The sequence below is a fragment of the Rhinolophus sinicus genome, chromosome 8, assembly GCF_057876585.1.
Source record: "Rhinolophus sinicus isolate RSI-liver-muscle chromosome 8, RSI-T2T, whole genome shotgun sequence".
Lineage (NCBI taxonomy): Eukaryota > Metazoa > Chordata > Mammalia > Chiroptera > Rhinolophidae > Rhinolophus > Rhinolophus sinicus.
In genome coordinates this window covers 39,552,186-39,570,978 of record NC_142508.1, presented here as the reverse complement: position 1 = coordinate 39,570,978, position 18,793 = coordinate 39,552,186, and the positions used below count along the sequence as shown (strand labels likewise).

Sequence of the window (18,793 nt, the reverse complement as noted above, 5' to 3'; positions counted from 1 at the left end):
GGTTGGGAGAGGTAGTTAGCCAAGCACTGTGAGCAGCCTGCACGTCCCTCCAGGTGTGCCAAACCCACAAAGCCTAACCATCCCATACCTGGAGCTGTCTCTGCAGCTGGTCTCCTGGGTGAGGGGGTCAAGGTGATGATAGAGTGACCACCATGTGCTGCTCATTCCCCAGGGGAATGCAGTGGCTGGTTTGCTGCTTGCTACCAAAATTAGTGCTGTGGCATCCATGTGGACCCACAGCCTCTACCTGTGTCACTTGGGTGCAGGGGACTAGCCCCACGATGCTGATGCTCTGCTGGGCATAACAATCATCTCACTTTGTTCCACTGAGGCTCATTGTGTTCTTCCGGCACCTATGGACAGGTGACAGGTCAGCCCTTGTTGTCCTCTATGAGGTCCTCTATGAGGTTCTTCCCTGACACCCTGCATGGCCTAAAGGGGACAAGATGGGGCCAGGAGATGGGAGGCCAAGTGAGTAGCAAGCGGGACTGAGGCAGAGACAGGCACCTGGGACGACACCCAGGTGTCAAGTGACACTTCCTCATGGGGCCATTTATTGAGTAGGTGCAGGGTGCTCTTCTCTCATTTCCCCAACTCCTTTATTCCAGTAATTCTCCATCCCTGACCAGCCTCCGTGTAATTGCACCTGCATGCGCACACACACCTGCTTTGTTTGTTGCTTTAGCACTTAGTTCCATCTGGCATACGTTTTTTTCTTGTTTTGTCTGTTGTCTGATACCCCCCTAGGATGGATGCCAGCTCAAGTGACAGGAACCTCTGCCTCTTTCATCCCTGCTGGGTCCCTAGAGCATCTGGCATATAGTAAGTGCTCAATAAATGTTTACTGGATACATGGATCAAAACCAAAACAGGACAACTCGGGGGCCAAATTAGGTGACCTAGGTCTCCAATGACCCCTCATCATCTAAACTAAAACATTTTCACACTCAGAACTGAACATGAGCTTGACCTCTCAAAGAATGCATCCCTGGCATGCTTTACCCCACTAGCCGTCCCGGTCCATGGGAGACATCTGGCTCAGCGGATGTTGGCCTTGAACCAGGCCTGCCTCTGGGGACCCTCACTTCACTACGTGCAGGAGGGGAAGCAAGAGGGACGTGGATCCGACATGAAGTAGGACTTCCTGGGAAGTGAAAGCCTGGGGATATGTTGGCAACTCAGGTATCTCAGGTGTGCCCCAGGAGGTCTCAAGTAGAAGGAGACTCAGCTCTGAGGGGTTTTGTCACTATTGGGATGAATACCCTCTTGGGGACTCGGACCTGACACCTGCTCCCCTAACTAGGCATTTTACAGATGAGGATAATGAGGCACAGAGAGATGAAGGAAGCTGCCCAAGCTCACACAACTGGAGCCAGAATGAGAACATGAGCTTCTGTAAAACTATGCTCTCCACCTCCCAATGGAGGAGAATGTTTAAGTAGAAGTCATTGAAATCCCCCCCCCAAAAAAACACACACACATATATCCCACACTGCCATGCTCTCACTACATACCAAAATCCTTGTCCCTCTTCTTGATTTCCCCTGGTGACAGGGAGCTCATCACCTCCCAAGGGCACATGCTATCCTTCCCCATCTCTTCCACCCAGGCTGCTTTGGGAGTAGTGGGGTCTCAGTACTTTGATGGGAAATGACTCCAAAGCAGAGGAAAGTCAGGGAGAACTGAATGCAACTGAGAGGCTGGGAAGCCAGGCTAGGACAGGACGTGTGGGATATGAGACCATGAAAGTCTCTGCTGCCGCAGTCTCAGGACCCCCTAACAGCTCCCTCTGCTATCCCTTCAAACCCCAGGTGGTAACCGCTCACTGCTTTGCCTGCCCTGGGTGCTGCACTAGCCCTTCTGGATTCCTCCAAACCTTTATCAAGAGTCCTTTATTAAAGACTCCTCGGTTCCCAGCTCTCCCCACCTGGGGCCTAGCCTGATGCACACCCTGGCCCAGGAGCTCTCCTATTCCCACCTGCATCATCAGATGCAGAAGGGCACACATCACAGAGCAGCCCCATCCCCAATTCACAGATGGGAAACTGAGACCTCAACTGGGATGTGTGTGTGTGCATGAGAGAGAGAGAGAGAAAGAGAGAGAGTTTATCCGTGACTCCGTGACTGGTGTCTAGGTAAGAGGATTTGCATCTGGGTACTTGAGTGCGTCTGTGTCTTTGGATGTATATAATCATATCTAGCATATTTAATGCCTGCCTCTGTTCTCAGCTTTCAATGGCTCAACTCAGCAGTTCTCAAACTTTTTGGTCTCAGGACTGCTTTCTATTCTTAAGGAAGACCAAAGAGCTTTTGTTTGTGTTTTATAAGCCATATCAGAAATTACAGCTGAGAATTTTTAAAGATAACGCTAATTTTTAAATAGCAATAATAAACCCATTACAGGTTAACATAAATAACATTTTATGAAAAATACATTGTCCAATACAAAAAAATTTAGCAAGTAGAGTGTCATTATTTCACACTTTAGCAAATCTCTTTAAAGTCCAGTGTAACAGAAGACAAATGGATCTTCATGACTGCTTCTGCATTCAGTCTGTTTTGACGTCACATGTCATACAGCTTCTGGAAAACTCCATCAGACACTCATGGGAGAATGAAATGAAAAAGGCAGAAAACATCTCAGCATGAAAATTTGACCAAGCAAACCCCCTGAGAGGGTCTTAGGAATGAACCAGTGCAAGTCACACTTTGAGAACTGTTGGATGAACTTACTTCATGCTCACAATGATGTTATGAAATGGGTACTAGAATTAAATGAACCATGGTACCTGCCCAGGCCACACAGGCAGGAAGTAGTATCAGTAGACAAGAGCCAGTGACCTGAGCTAGCTGACCATAACAAGTCTCTGCAGGGAAATATTACTGGCTGAGAGACTATCACCAACAGGCTAGTCACTCTATGCCTCAGTTTCCCTGGCTGTAAGATGGGCTGAACAATAGAACCCAGCTCAGAACTTTGCTATGGAGAAAAGATGAGCAGAACGCGAGCACTCCCAAGTCATTTAACTGTGGTCATCACGAACAAGAGTGAATGTTCCAATTAGCCAGTGCACACGAGTGTTCAGAGGTGTGTATGCCTTTCTTTATCTGTCCAACTAGAAGCGAGCCCTTGCTCTTGCTGAGCCCCTGACTGCCTGCCTCTCCTAAGAGTATTGCCACATTTTCATTTGTTGCTCTGGTGTCTCCCAGGAGCAGTTAAGTGCCTGGAGACTCCCATGCCAGGCTGCTGAAGGGGCTTGGGAAGGAGAGATGTGGGATCTCCTACCAGAGTGGAGAAGTCCTGGTTTAGATGCCTGGGTCTATGTTCTCTGTGTGAGGTGCTACAATCCCTGAGTTCCCATTTATGATCTAAGGGGGGAGCTTGGATGTTGGGGTTCCCGTCCCTGTGGCGGGGATGGCGTGGCGTAAGGGGAGAGTGGAAATAAGACCTCAGGATCCTGATCTCTGAAGTTCCTCGGATACATGTGTCCCAGTGCCTGAAAAATCCGGATGCCAAATCTTGGCCTTAAAAGAGGGGATGTAGGCTTGGATGAGGGGTCCCCCTCTTGGGGGAGGACCTGCTAACATCCTGGAGTTGTCTCCCGGAAAATGAGGGTATCAGATACCTGGATTTGCGTCCCTGGAGGAGGCACTAACGTCTGAGTCTCCACCTCTACAGGGGGCTCGGTTGCAGGGTGCCCACCTTGCCCCAAGGGTCTGCTGGAGCTCCGGGTTCCCTTGGGGGAACTGGGGCGCTGGTTCCTCCCTGTGAGGTCTAGAGATAGTGCCCGGACGCCGGTGTTTCCCTCTCTGACTCCGAGGTTCTCGCTCTGGTGGGAGAGGGCCAAACCCCCGATTGCTGGGAACCACCTACCACAGAAAAGGCCTGAGGGGCTGGAGCGGGGCTGGACGGAGGGGGCGGAGACTTGGTGGGCGGGGCCCTGGCAGACCCCGCCCTCTCCCGCCAGCCCTGTCCCCTCGTCTCCAAGTCTGCGAGGCCGCGGTGGGCGCTGAGAACCTAGCGCCACAGCCCGCGCCCCACCGAGTCCGGCCCGCCCCGGGGTCTATGGGGCCGCCCCTCTGCGCCGCCCGGCCGGCCCCACGCCGCGCCCGGAGCCCGCCCTGCGGCCAGGTAAAGGAGGCTGGGGGTCCTGAGGGTAGGAGACGCCTGCTGGCTGGCATGAGGGGACGGGAACTCCTGGGTGTTGGAGGAATAGGGAGCCGGAACTCCACTGTCCTGGGGGCTAGGATATCCGAACCCCTGTATCCACGAGGCTGGGGGAAGGGGTACAAGGATGTTTGGTTCCTGGAGAAGTCGGGGGGCTGGGGCATCTGGACACCTGATTGGGAAGGGTTGGGGGAGGTGTGGATACTGGGGTGCGTGGGGGGAATCCTGAACGCTAGTCCTGGAGGAATGAAGACCTCATTGTACACGTTCCTGGTTCTGAGGGACCTGGAAACCAGGACACCTGGGCCCCGGCTGTCGGGTCCACCCTGATGGCTACCTCAGGCTGAAGCTCTAGCCACTGCGTCGGGGCTGGGGTTCGCACGCCCGCATATTCAGGGAGGAAGTTGTGGTTGCGGAGATTTGGTGGTCCGCACACGTGGCGCCACCTCAAGGGGCTGGGAGGTGGTCCCTGGGTAGAACATGGGGTGGGGTCCCTGCCCTCTGCCCCCCTGCCTCCTCTACCCCAGCCCGGGAAATAGGCGCACCACGACACGGGGAACCGGACTCCTTGGACGGGCTTGGAGGGCGGATCCCCAGGGCAGAGGGCTCCCGGGGCAGGATCCCCGCGGCAAGGCGCCCGCCCCCCCGCCCAGTTTGGGCATGCTTGGCACGCAGCGCGCGGGCCGGTCCGATCCGTATGCGCGCCGCGTGCGCCTATTGGTATGCGGGAGCCGGCCCGGCGCGGGCGTGAGGCGGGCGAGCTGGCGGGCGGCGCGGGGGAGGCGGCGGCGGGGCACGTCCTCGCCCTCAGCTTCGCCTGGGTCCCGGCAGGGTGAGAGCTGCAGGCTCCGTACTGGGGACTCCAGGTAGAGGAAACCGAGGCATCATCCAGTTCCAGCTCCTTGCTGACACCTTGAGACCCGCGCGGACCTTAGTTTCCCTAACGGGTCTCCCGGGGCGGAGGTGGGGGGCAGCCCTACTGCACTAAGCGCTGCCTGCAGCTCCTTCCCGCTGCAGGAGACGCGGGTCTCGAGTCCCGCAGGCTGCTCTGAGCCCGCCTGAGAGAGTCCCCGCGGAGATGGCGGCCCCCTATCCCAGCAGTGGCGGCAGAGGCGAGGTCAAATGCGGGGCAGGTCGTGGCGGCAGCGTCCCGTGGGACTTTCTTCCGGGGCTCGTGGTCAAGGCCCCGCCTGGACCCTGGTGAGCAAAGCCCCGCCCCTCGGGCCTTGCCCCGCCCCAAGGAGATGTTCTGGGAGAATTCACACTCACTTCTGTCCCGCCCCCTGGGGCTAGAATTTGTTACCCTGCGCTGCTCAGCCGTGGTTTTGAAATCCACCACCATCGTGTGGTGTTCTCAACCCCTTCCTCATAATTCATACCCAACATTCCTCATCTTTCCGCTCTTCTTCCTCCTTCCCCCCGTCATCTACACCCCAGGTTCTGTTCCTACGACCGAGAGTAGAATTCACGCTCAGGTTCTACCCTCACCACCAGAGTGTTGAATCCACTTCCAAGGTCCCATTCCATCCCCGAGGCCCCAGGAAGCGGGGTTTCCCCCATCCCCCGGGCCCCGCATCCCTGACCTCCGGAACTCCGCTGACGCCTCCTCCGCGCCGCCCGTCCAGCTTGCAGGCGCAGCGCAAAGAGAAGTCCCGTAACGCGGCGCGCTCGCGCCGCGGAAAGGAGAACCTGGAGTTCTTTGAGCTGGCCAAGCTGCTTCCGCTGCCAGGAGCCATCTCGAGCCAGCTGGACAAGGCGTCCATCGTGCGGCTCAGCGTCACCTACCTCCGCCTGCGCCGCTTCGCCGCATTGGGGGCGCCGCCCTGGGGGCTGCGGGCTGCCAGGCCCCAGGCAAGCCTCGGTGAGTGCGCATGCGCGGGGAGCTGGGGTCCCAACATCTTCCGTGTGGGGCAGAGAAGCTGGAATCTCAGGTGCCTGCCAGCCCTCGCCCAGCAACTTGACCCAGAGGGAGCACGGGGTTTGGAGTCAGACCTTTTATGTGTCCCTATCAGGTGGCTTCTATCCTCCAAGCTTCAGTTTATTCATCTGTAAAATGGGCACACGAGGTAGGGAAGATTTCACGAATTCTGGCCTCATCAAGGGACCTGGGAACACCAGGGATCAGACTAGTACATGCTATTCTTTAGAGGAGATGTATCACAAAGGAGACCCACAGCTCCGTGGGTGGGACAGAGAGGACCCAGACTGGGCCTCCCATCCACTAATGGGCAAGAGATCCCCCACACCCAGACCTGAGGGGCACCGGGGGTACACAGGGACTCTGCAGTCAGAATTCCCAGTTTGGGATAGTGGGAGGGAGACAGTATAATATGGCAGGTAAGATGATGAGCTTCAAAAAGACTCGCCTGGGTCCCTTCCCCACTCCGGCACTCCCCAGCATTGTGACCCTGGGCAGGTCACTGCACCTCTCTGTGCCTCATTTGTGTAATGGGAATCATGGCGAAACCTGTCCCTGAGGGCTGAGGAGAGGATCAACCAGGTAATATGTGTAAAGAACCTGAACATCCCTGGCAGAGGGTAAGCCATCAGTATATGGCGACTAATGTTATCAATGGTGACCCTGCAGGGTTGTTGGGGGGGGCATGTGGTTTATTGAGCATCTACTGTGTACCTGCTACTGTTCTGAGCCCTAGGGATCCATCAGGAAATAGACTAGATAAAAGTCCCCACGCTGGACAGGCTGACATCCTAGTGGTCAAGACACAATAACAAAATAATCAAAGAAATAGAATCTATAACATGTAACTATAGAATATATAAAAACAGATATATATATAGATGCCTGCTTTTATTATTATTTAGACTTTATTATTGAAATATATGGAGGTGACGTTATTATTACTTCTGTTTTATGCATTACTGCTTTATTCGTATTACTAGAAGACAGTGAATCGTGTTAATCTGAGGTCGCAGGTGACAGGGACAGGGCACCCCAGGCTACTCCCCCGCCCGAGAAGAAGGGGAGTCCTTAGGGTGGGGGGGCTCCAATTCCCCTCCTGCCCTGGTCCCGGGGGAAGGGGGGAGAGAAAATAGCATTGATTAAGCTCGCAATAAATCACCATTTAAATTTAAATAATCCGGCTTCCCAGGCGGTAATTAGGCGAATTGACTGGCGCCGAGAGAATGCGGCATTAGAGCCTCTGATTACTGTCATTACCGCGAACAACATGTGCGCCGTCGGGGGATAAACATCTTGTCTATTGTCCCCGAGCTTGCGGGAGAGGGGGAGGGAGCTGAGAGCCTCGCTGGCGTCCAACCCGCCCCCCATTGCCTGGATGGGCAAGTCGAGAGGCAGGGGCTCGCTGAAGTCTCGGCACTGAGGCGGCAGACCCCCAACTTCATTAGCTCCCCGGGCCTGTATGCTGGAATTGGGGGGGAGAAACTGCATGGGCTCCCTCCTACACCCCCAAAATTAGGAAATTGAGGGGGCATCTCCTGCTCTGCAGGGTTCCCAACAAGAGGCCAAGTGCCTGCTTCTGTAATTCAGATGGGGAAACTGAGAGCATTTCAGTAGAAGTTAGAGAGTAAAGAACTGTGTCACTCTCCCAAAAGGAAGGGGTTCCCATGTCCTCAATAATAATAATATACAATACATGCTGCGCAGTGTATACAGATTAACTTGCTTAATCCTCTCAAAGTTTTAGGAGGGAGACCATGCTATAATTTCTATAAAAGTGGAAAACTGAGACCCAGATTGGTGAAACTGTTTGCTCAAAGTCACGCAGCCAGGAAGAGGCCCAGCTGAGGCAAACTCGGGGGCCTGGCTCCAGAGTCCACATTTTCAATCATATTTGGCATGTTTGTAGGTCTCCAGGGATGGGTCCTCCCTTTCAGGTCTCAGCCTTTCTCTGGGCCTCACTCTGCCATCTGTAAAATGGGACAACAGAGGTTAAAGTCTAGCTCTGGGCCTCCGAGTCTGGGGAGAAGATAGCCTTACTCTCATATCAGCATTGGTCATTCAGTCAACAAACTCCCACTGAACACCTTCCCTGTACCAGGCACTGGTCTAGATGTCGGAAACAGCAGGGAACAAGACAAAGTCCCTGCCCTCAAGGGTGGGCCTACAAATCCTGCATAGTGGGTCCCCTGGCCCCCACCTTCTGATCTCATCTTCTTCCCCTCTCACCTCTTCAGTGCCCCTCCCCCACACACACACTGGCCACCTTGCTGTTTTTCAGAGAAGCATGGTCTCATCTCAGGGCCTTTGCACTTGCTCTGCCCTCCACCAGGAATTCCCTTCTTTCTGAATGTCAGCTCTTCAGTAATGCCTTCCCTGACCACTCTATTACAAATGACACCCCTCCCAGCACTCCTTGTCTTCCTTTCTTGACTTATTTCTTCTTATCATCATATGGCACTAGAGATTTCTTATTTCTCTTGTTTATTGTGTGTCTCTCCCCCATGGCACCTTGCTCTCTGAGTCTAGAATAGTGCCTGGGACACAGTAAGGGGTCACGTCCACAGTCGGGTGACTGGAATGGAGTGAGGGAAGGAAGGATGGCATCTTAATTCACAGGTCAGGCATGGCCTCTCTGAGGAAGTGACCTTTGAGCTGAGACTGGCAGGAGGTGAGGGAGCAAGCTATGAAAAGCTACAAGAAGAGTCATCCAGGCAGGAACAGCATGTGCGAAGGCCCTAAGGCAGGTTGGAATCAGCTTGCTGGTTTGAGGAAGTCTGGAGAAGAATAACTGAGGCAAGGAGTGGTCAGCAGTGGTCAGGTCCTGCAGGGCCTCACGGGCGAGGACTTTGTTACCCCAAGTGAGAAGGGAGCCATGGAGGTAGTGGCTGTGGGTGGGAGCAGGGAGCCCAGTGAGGAGGTGAGTGCAGTGGTCCAGGCAAGAGATGGGGCAGCTAGACCAGGGTGGGAGCTGTGGGGTGATGGGTGGTCGGACCCATGTGATGCAGTGAGGGTACAGCCCATGGGACTTGCAGAAAATGGAGATGGGTATGAGAGAAAGAAGAGGGGCAAGGTGCACAGCAAGGAACTACCTGGAAGGGTAGAAGTACCCCAGGTTATCCATAGTAATACTGATAAAAATAGTGGCAGGACTTGGGAATAGTGGCAGGTACCTACTGTGTGCTAGCTCTGTGCAGCTTACATGCACGAACCCATTGTGCTCTATCACTGGACCCATTTTACAGATGTGGCTGAGGAAAGTAGGGGCAGAAATGCCACCCCTTCCCCCCAGGCCTCAGGCCCACGCACTCTGATTATGGTGGGATGGTTCCCTCTCTCAGACCTCCAAAGGGTAATGAAGTCCCAGACCTTTTTCCCCACTACCGTGGCAGCAAATCCATGAGGGCAGTCAAGAATGGTAGGTGAAGAGGGAATCCCTAAGGCCTGGGAGAGGCCCTCAGGGCCCAGTCTGTGTAGGGGATGACAACGATGGGGGTAGTTTGTCTTCTCCGGCAGAGTCAGGCTCCAATAAGAAACTCAGCAAATGTTTGTTGAATGAGTGAGTGGTGGTTAGGGTTTGGACTTGAGGAGGGGGCAGATCTGGGAGTAATGAAAAGCCACCTGCTAAATTTGGAGGACAGAGGAGGTGAGGCATTTGGGGAGGAGAGAAGGGGACACAGGAGAGGAGTTGGGGAGTTGGTGGGTTTGGAGAGGAAGAGCCTGGAGTAATAAAACGCATGTCAGTGATAAGGACAGACCCCAGGGCTCCCTGTCCCAGGGGACAAGCCTGGTTTTGGGGCAACAGCCAGTGGCTGAGCCCTCCCCCTACACACCCCCCCCCATCCCAACGTGCCCATTAACACTGTTAATTGCAGCCGTTCAGTCTGACCTGGGCTGATCCTGCAAGAGGGAAAATGAAGGAATTAGCAAAAATGACAGGGGAAAATTGCGACAATTAGCAAGCAGCATTGTTCCCGCCTGTCAACCGGCTGGTTCATACAGCATCTCGGGGGAGGGATCCCCATTAATCACTCCCCCCACCCTCCCAGTTATTGTTCCTGGAGCTCCAGGCTAGGGTGAAAAAAGGATGTAATAGCGGGAAGATATTGGGTGAGCTCCTGAGAAAAGGAGGCATGGCCTAGACATTTGGGGCCTGGGGGCAGAGCTGGGGGGTGCTGAGCCCTGATTGGGAGGAAGGAGCGGGGTTTTCCCGCCTAGTGTTTTGGTGGTGTGGAAATAACAATAGTAATCACGCTATTAATACTCATTGTGGATCCGTGTTTGGGAACACCTGCTGTGTGGGCCAGGCCGTGCTAGGCCTTTTCTAGAAGTTCTTTAAACGAATTGAATGCTCAACCAGCCTGTGAGGGTCACGCTCTTAGCAAACCCACTTGACAGAAGCGGAAACTGAGGCACAGAGAGGTGAAGAGACTGGTCCCAAAGCACACAGCCAGGGAGGGGCAACCCTGTGGCTGGATGCCAGACCTGGACCCTTAGCCTTGCAGGAACCAAGTGTTTGGGAACCCTCAAAGTCACTGAATCCTTTGCCTCGTTCCCCAGTTTAGCCACGGGGCTCCTTGTGGGGAGTCTTGTTCCTAGCTCTGTCAAAAAGTTTTTTGAGGTAAAATTTATATAACATGAAATCCACCACTTTAAAGTACACAATTTAGTAGCACTTAGTACATTCACAATGTGGGGCAGCCATCACTTCTGTCTAGTTCCAGAACATTTTCCTCACCCCCCAAAACCCCTGAACCCATTAGCAGTCATCCCCCTCCCCCTACTCCAGCCCCTGGCAACCACCATTCTGCTTTCTGTCTCTATGGATTTCTCTATTTTGAACATTTCAGATAAATAGAATCATACAATATATGACCTCTCATGTCTGGCTCCTTTCACTGAGCATAGTGTTTTCAAGGGTCACCCATGTCACAGCACGGACCAGCGCTTCATTCCTTTTTATGGCTGAGTGCTAGTCCACTGTCTGAATATAGCACGTTTTATTTATCCATCAGCTATGGGACGTTTGGCTTGTTTCCACCTTTTGACACTTAGGAATAATGCTGTTATGAACATTCATGTACTGGTATTTGTTAGGAGACGTTTTTCATTCTTTTGAGTATATGCCTAAGTGGAAATGCTGGGTCAGATGGAAATGCTACTCGTAGGCTTAACTTATTGAGGAACTGCCAGACTCTTTTCCACAGTGGCTGCACCATTTACATACTCACCAGCAATGCATGGGGGTTCCATTTTCTCCCCATCCTCACCAACACTTATTTTCTGTTTTGTTTTATTTTCTAGCCATCCTGTTGGGTGTGGTCTCTCATTATGGTTTTGATTTGCATTTTTCTAATGACTAATGATTTTAAGCATCTTTTCATGTGCTTATTGGTTATTTGTATATCTTGTTTGGAGAAATGTCTATTCAAGTCCTTTGCCTGTTTTTGAATTGGGTTGTTTGTCCTTTTGTTGTTGAGTTGTAATGTCTTTATCTCTATTCCTTGGTATCTCTCTGTCCATTTTTCTCTCTGTGTCTTTGTCTCTCAATATCTCTCTCGCTCTCCTTTTTGGTCTCTTCTCTGCCTCCTCATCCTTCAGGTCTGAGCTCAAACACCCCCTCCTTCGACAGGCCTTACCCCATTCCTCTTCATTTCACACCACTTATTCTGTTCTTCATGGCCACAAATGCTAATTCTATAGTTCTTAGTTTTTTTTTTACTTGTTTAGGTGCCCCTGGCCTGGGTGACCCGTGAGGGCAGGACTGGGCTGTCCGGGTCACCTCTGTATTCCCAGCACTACCCAGCACAGAGCCTGGCTGCACAATTGATGCTCAGGGAGAGCTCGCTGAATGAATGAATGAATGAATGAATGAATCCCTTCTGCGTCCCCTGGCGTCTGTCTCTGTGTGTCTCAGTCTCTCTGTCTGTCCAGCCCACCTGTGCCCCTCTCACTCCTCCACACATCCCAGGCCTCTCCCCCACAGAGCTCAGGGCCCTACAGTACCCCCAAGATGGCTGTGGGATGGCGGGGGAAAGAGATTTGCAGCCTAGTTTCCTGGGGGCCTGCACAGAAGACCAGGGTCAGCAAGACCACAGTCCCCAGCCTCACCTCTCCCTCTGCCCGCAGCCCCAGGTCACAGGGGCCCTGTGGCGCTGGTTTCCGAAGTCTTTGAGCAGCACCTGGGAGGACACATCTTGCAGGTAAGGCCCCTTCCCTGCCCGCCGCTCCTTGCTGCCACCTGCTGGCAGCCTGAGGAAAACAACACCCTTTTCTCCAGCATCCACCCCAAGGGAAGAACTGGGTCTGGGAGATGGAATGGTGGGGCTCCCTCTCCTGCCTGCCCCTTCAGAGCACCACCAAAGCCCTGCCGCCCCCAAAATAATCCATCCTGGGTGGAGATCAGATTTCAGAACCTCTTACAGATGTCAGGCCCTCCTCTCCCACTTCCCTGTCTCTCTACTCTAGTCCCTGGATGGCTTCGTGTTTGCCTTGAACCAGGAAGGGAAGTTCCTCTACATCTCAGAGACTGTCTCCATTTATCTGGGTCTCTCACAGGTAAGGGGCTCACAGTAGGCTGCCTGGACTGGCTCACCACCGCCTCCCTTGGCAGTCCACTCCATGTCCCTCCTTTCTCCTGGCCTTACCATCCAGGCATGAAAAAAATGGACTGGATCTGAGGTTCCCAAAGTGTGTTCCTTGGAACCTCGCATGGCACCCGACATGGCTCCTTCTCATAGGCAGAGGAGGGTTATCAAAGTCACAGGTCAATTTGAAGAAAGCAAATTAGCAGAAAGATCAGTTTGCCCATGAGTGGTGGCCAAATGCACCATATTTACCAAAACTTGTTTCTTAACAATTTTGAAGGATTACAGCAATCTGGACTGGAAGGGTTTGGGTTTTGCCAGCTCTGGAAGGTTTTCTGTGGCATTTTCGGTGACTGGCTTGTGTTTTTTCTTCATCTCAGCCCACCATTTTCACCTTAGCTCCTGCAGCTGGCGGCTGGAAGGGAAAAAGAGGGCAAGGAGGAGCCGAAAGCTCCCTTCCCTGGAGTCTTGGCTTCTTGTGGCATCTTAGGCCTTGCCAATCCATTCAATACAAATTGCTATCACCCGACCCTGCATTCCCTTCCTTCGCCGGCAGGTGGAGCTGACGGGCAGCAGCGTTTTCGACTACATCCATCCTGGGGACCACTCCGAAGTGCTGGAGCAACTGGGGCTGCGGGCCAGGACCCCCGGGCCTCCCACCCCGCCCTCCGTCCCTTCCTCATCATCCTCTTCCTCATCTTCCTCCTCGCTTGCGGATATCTCTGAGATCGGTAATTCTAAGGGCCCCCAAAGAATGAGGCCTGATCAGGGGACACCAGGTACACTGTATGCAGCTGTTTCATGCATACAAAACCCACTCTCATTAGGGTTGTGCAAAGTAAATTTTTGTAAAATGAATCAGAATCTAAGCTGGGGCAGCAAGACTTAGCTCCCTAAGAATGCCTGGATCCCCAAGATTTGAACTTTAGAAAGACTCCTCTGGCTGCTGGGTGCCTATGGGTGACAGATGGAACCAGGCTTTGGTAAATAATAACAACTCACGCTTATTGGGCTTCTGTATGTGCCGTGCTTCCAAGTACATAACCTGATTGACTTCTAACCACAATCCCACAAAGCAGCAACTATTACTCTCCATTTTACAGAGGAGGAAACTGAGGCACAGCACAGAGAGTTTAATTGTCCTAGGTCACACAGCTGTTAAGTGGTTGAGCTGGACTCCAGCCCAGGTTTGTCAGGCTCCAGGGTCTGTCTTCTAACCCTCTCTCCACTGGAAAATTCCACCCCATGTCGGGGAGGGAGGGTGTTGGAGATTACCCTAAAGTTCCTTTCAGCTCTGAGATGTTGACGGACTGAGGTTAACTTTCTTGTAAATAAGATTTTCTTATATGGGCTTGCTTTACACCAAACACATGTGAGTTGTCAGCAGTGCTTGGAAGTTTGGGGAGATGTTTGTGACACGCAGGACTGTTGGGGACTGTGATTATGGTTACATCGAAGTTTGAGGCACAGGGTCATCTGGATGTGAGCATATTTATGACTGCGTCATAGGGGTTTATAGAATAATTTGTATTTGTGAGTCTTATCTGTTGCTATACCCTGAGTCCCTGCTCTGTGCCCAGCCCTGTGCTGGGCAGGGCTGGGGAGACAGTTGTGACAACACTCCCAATGCCACCCTCCCAGGGCTCACAATACAGTGAGTGATACTGACTCATTCCCAGATGGTGATGGCCCAGAGTGGGCAAGCCTGGAATGGGAGACCCCAGAGGGGTGTCTGACCCAGACTAGGGGTCAGGGAGGGCTTCCTGGAGGAGGAGATGTCTGACCTGAGACCTGAAGGTTGTAGTTGGAGATGGTGTCAGCAGCAGGAGGCAGTTCTTGCCAAAGTTTTAGGCCTTGATGAGGAGCTGGGTTTTTTCTCAAGGGTCCTAGGGAGCCATGGCAGCTTCAGGATAGGGGAAGAACAGGGTCAGAGCTGAGCTTTAGAAAGACCCGGCTGGCTGCTGCTCAGAGGGGAGTATGATGTCAGTGAACTTGTAGAACCGTTAGGTGGGTCTCTGGCTGTGGCCATGACCCTGTGTCTGTCTAGCCCTGCAGGGGATGGGGGTGGCCTGTGTGTGTTTCCTCCCAAGGATTCCATAACCTTCCTCACTCTCCATCCCAGAGACCAGCCCCACCGAGGTAACACCCTCCTCCAGGGTCCAGGAGCTCTCCTTCTTCATCCGCATGAAATCCACCCTCACCAAGCGGGGACTGCACGTCAAGGCCTCTGGATACAAGGTGGGTGTGAACTCTTTGATCCGGTCTCTTGATTCCCACCTCCCTTTGCCTGCCCGGGGAGCGCTCCTGTATTCCTGCTAGTTGTGTCCCTGTGCCCCAGCGCCTGGGGGTGACCGTCAGAGCCAGGCCCGGCAGTGGGGTTAAGGTCCTCCTAAGGGTTACCGCCCCGCCCCACTTAGCCCGTCCATCCGGCTTAGCCCCGCCTCCAACCACGCCCACCACCTGCAGGTTATCCACGTGACTGGTCGCCTTCGGGCCCGCGCTCTGGGCCTCGTGGCCCTCGGCCACACGTTGCCCCCAGCCCCACTGGCTGAGTTTCCACTACACGGACACATGATAGTCTTCCGTCTCAGCCTGGGTCTCACCATCCTTGCTTGTGAGAGCAGGTACCGGGGGTGGTGCTGAAGCAGGCCAATGGGAGCTCACAGGAGAGCTGGGGGGTGTGGCTGGGACACTGGGGGGCACTGGGGAGCCTGCGGGGAGCCTGAAGAGCAGCAGAGGGCAGGGGTAACTGGAAGAAGGGAGTCAAGGTGTGGAGGTCAGGGCGTGGCCTCTGGGGATGGGGGAGGTACTGTTCTGATGGATGCCCAAGGGGCGTGGCCTGGGCAGAGCTCCGCCCCTCCCTGATCCCATCTCTCCCAGGCCTCTCTGGTCCCTCATCCACTCCTGCACCATAAAGTGGGGAAAAATGAAATCGTGAAATAGTCCCCTCGATGGGCGCCTCTGAGGTGCCCAGCCCACCTCACGCCCAGGAGTGCCATCTGCTTGAATGCCCAGAGCCACTCTAGCCGGGACACTATGATTACACCAGTTTCATAGAGGGGAAAACTGAGGCTCCAAGCACTCCAGAGTAAGGGTGGGAACCCGAGGTAATTCCAGAGCCAACCCCGCCTCTTTTCCCCGCCCCATGGCCTCGGGCCCTCCCCTTTCGCCCTCAGAGTCAGCGACCACATGGACCTGGGGCCCTCAGAGCTTGTGGGCCGCAGTTGCTACCAGTTTGTCCACGGACAGGATGCAGCCAGGATCCGCCAAAGCCACCTGGACCGTGAGAACCCCTACCCCTGCCTACCTGCACCCCAGACCTGAATACCCCCAATGCCCTGCTCCCTGGAAGTCCTGCTTCTGGGCTGCCACAGTCCATCCTGTTGCCAACTCCAGGGGCTCAACTCAGCAGAGAAGAGGAGCAAGGAGGCTCTGAACAACAGCTCAGACGTGGGGTGGGAGTAGGGCGGCTGTGGGGCCTCTGACCTCCCTTTAAGATCCAGGTGCCGCGATGCTGGTTAGCTCGGGGTCTTTCTGATTCTGTTTCCCTCTGTACTTTTGCCTTTTTCTCCCCACTGTCTCGCCCTTTCTGTTCCCCTGGCACTGTGTCTCCCATCTGTGTACCTGTCTCCCCATCTCTCTGCACCCATCTCCCTCTCTCCTCTCTGCCCATCTCCCTGTCCACCTCTCTCCTTCTCTGCCTCTCCTGTCCATCTGTCTCTTCTCCCTCTGCCTGTCTCTTCCCTCCCGTCTTTGTCTCACCCCCCACCCCATCTCTTCCCATCCCTTCGGCCCCTGGGCTGGGCCCAGTGCTGGACAAGGGACAGGTGATGACTGGGTACTACCGGTGGCTGCAGCGTGCTGGGGGCTTTGTGTGGCTGCAGTCTGTGGCCACCGTGGCTGTGAGTGGGAAGAGCCCTGGGGAGCGCCACGTGCTCTGGGTCAGCTACGTGCTCAGGTGAGGGTCGCGCCCACCCATCCCACGGGGGGGGGGGGGCTGGAATCCCCTCCAGAAGCCTCTGCTGTCTCTCCGCACCTCAGGGTGGGAGCTCTTCAGGGGGCGCCTAGGAGACAAGCCTGGAGGGGGGTTGAGAAAAGGGGAAATGAGAGAGCAAAGGCTTGGAGGTGAAATGCCCTTGCTGCAGGACACAGAGGGGAGAGGGGAGGGGGTGACAGTATCTGCTAGGGAGGCAGGTCTGAAACGGCCTCAGGCCTAGGCTGAGGGTCTGGACCTGAGCCTGGGGGCACTGGGGAGCCATGGCAGAGTTTAAAGCTGGAGGAGTCAAGTCTGCTTTTTGGAAAGACCCCTCTGGGTGCTGTGAAGTGGGAGGTCTGAGGGACAAGACCAAGGAGACCAGGGAGGAGGCTGGGGCAGGTCCTGGGAAACGCCAGGCAATGCAGGTAGAAGACAGAGGCGGCCATCTGCTGTCGCCCAGGTCTCTGGCTTTGCTGGGCCTAGATCTGGGCCCTTGAGAGGAACAGCAGCTCAGAAGGAAGACACTGAGGTCAGATGCACATGAGGTATCTGGGGGATACCTAGGTGGTGACATCCAATGGTCACGGGCTGTACAGGTCTGGCCTCGGGAGACAGGGCCAAGCTGGGCTAGGAGACAACTTGGAGTTTGGGGGTCCAATCATGAGGCCTAAGTGCCTTAGGATAAGGACGCTACATTCACTGGGGGGTGGGGTTCTATACTGAGAGGAGGAGGGGAAAGCTACAGTCACAAGCCTGGGGGGCAGGAGTGAATCTGCTCTCATGCAGGACCCCTGGCTCCTAACACCACCTGTCTCGTCCCAGCCAAGCTGAGGGTGGCCAGATACCTCTGGACGCCTTCCAGCTTCCAGCCAGCGTGGCCTGTGAGGACACATCCAGCCCAGAGCCAGAGCCCACAGGTGAGCCCCACCTCCCACTCCAATCCCTGGGTGGCTCAGAGAGACCCTGGGAACTGCGCTGTCCAGTCCGGAAGCCACTAACCACAAGTGGCTATTTACATTAAAATTAAAACTAAAAATTCAGGTCCTCAGTCATATTTGCCCCATTTCAAGGGCTCAATAGCCATACGTGGCCAGTGGCCAATGCATTGGATGGTGCAGATTTGGCATATTTCTGGCATCGAGGAAAGTTCTGTCTGCCTCGGTCTAAACTGGGTTTCTCAATCTCTGCTCTACTGCCGTTTGGGTCAGGTAATTCTTTGTTTGGGAGACTGTCCTGTGCATTGTAGGGTACTTAGCATCCTGGGCCTCTAACCACCAGATGCCAGAAGCACCCTCCTGCCCAGCTGTGATAACCAAAAATATCTCCAGTCACTTCCAAATGTCCTTTAGGGGACAAAAACCACCCCAGCGGAGCCTCACTGAGCTCAGCTTCATTGCACAGATGGGAAGACTGAGGGCTGGGACGCACACAAACAGTGCCCTTCAACATCTTCCAGAGCTCGTGCCTCCAGCGGAAGGGAAACAGGCTGCCCCCCTGGAAGGGAAACCAGAGGCCCCCCACATCCAGGGCAAACGCATCAAAGTGGAGCCTGGTCCGGGGGAGACGAAAGACCCAGAGGACAGCGAGGACGAGGAGACAGCTGTCCATCCAGCCCCACCACGGCCGGAGTTCACTTCTGTCATCCGGGAGGGGTCCGTAAAGCAGGACCTCATGCGGCCATGGGGCCTGGTGCCTCCTGGGGACCCTCCACCTTCCGTGCTGCATGCAGGCTTCCTGCCCCCTGTCGTGCGGGGCCTGTGCACACCTGGCACCATCCGCTACGGCCCCACGGAGCTGGGCCTCATGTACCCACATCTGCAGAGGCTGGGCCCGGGCCCCACCCTCCCAGAGGCCTTCTACCCCACGCTGGGCCTGCCCTACCCAGGGCCCACAGGCCCCAGGATGCAGCGGAAGGGGGACTGAGGACTGAGAGAGCCACCTACAGAGCTGGACCCTGGGGGATGGGGACAGATCACCAAGGGGGCAAGGGATAGGACTCTCAGCTCCATTGGCGCTCTTTGAGAATTAAAATCCTGCTCCCAGTCTGTGGCTCAGTCTCAAGGGACCATGGAACTCCTCTCTCCTTCCTTCTTAGTTATTTCCACCTGTCATCTTCACCTCCCACGCCATCTGCCCCTTCCCTC

General features: G+C 54.6%; 1 protein-coding gene across 3 annotated transcripts; it reads left to right on the top strand.

The window, feature by feature from the left end:
* Positions 1 to 3,947: 3,947 nt before the first annotated feature.
* On the top strand, positions 3,948 to 18,715 carry NPAS1 (neuronal PAS domain protein 1). Of its 3 annotated transcripts, none has more exons than XM_074316211.2 (12): positions 3,948 to 4,132; positions 5,211 to 5,368; positions 5,794 to 6,029; positions 12,216 to 12,289; positions 12,555 to 12,644; positions 13,230 to 13,404; positions 14,796 to 14,911; positions 15,140 to 15,297; positions 15,850 to 15,956; positions 16,484 to 16,631; positions 17,472 to 17,566; positions 18,106 to 18,715. In XM_074316211.2, the coding sequence occupies exons 1-12, from the start codon at positions 4,067 to 4,069 to the stop codon at positions 18,570 to 18,572; spliced, it is 1,890 nt and encodes a 629-aa protein (XP_074172312.1). In that variant the 5' UTR covers positions 3,948 to 4,066; the 3' UTR covers positions 18,573 to 18,715. The 3 variants fall into 3 exon arrangements, with proteins under 3 accessions (XP_074172312.1, XP_019608218.2, XP_019608216.2); XM_019752659.3 differs by having other exon boundaries at positions 3,974 to 4,132; positions 5,186 to 5,368; XM_019752657.3 differs by having other exon boundaries at positions 3,976 to 4,132; positions 5,170 to 5,368.
* The last annotated feature ends 78 nt before the right edge of the window (positions 18,716 to 18,793 follow it).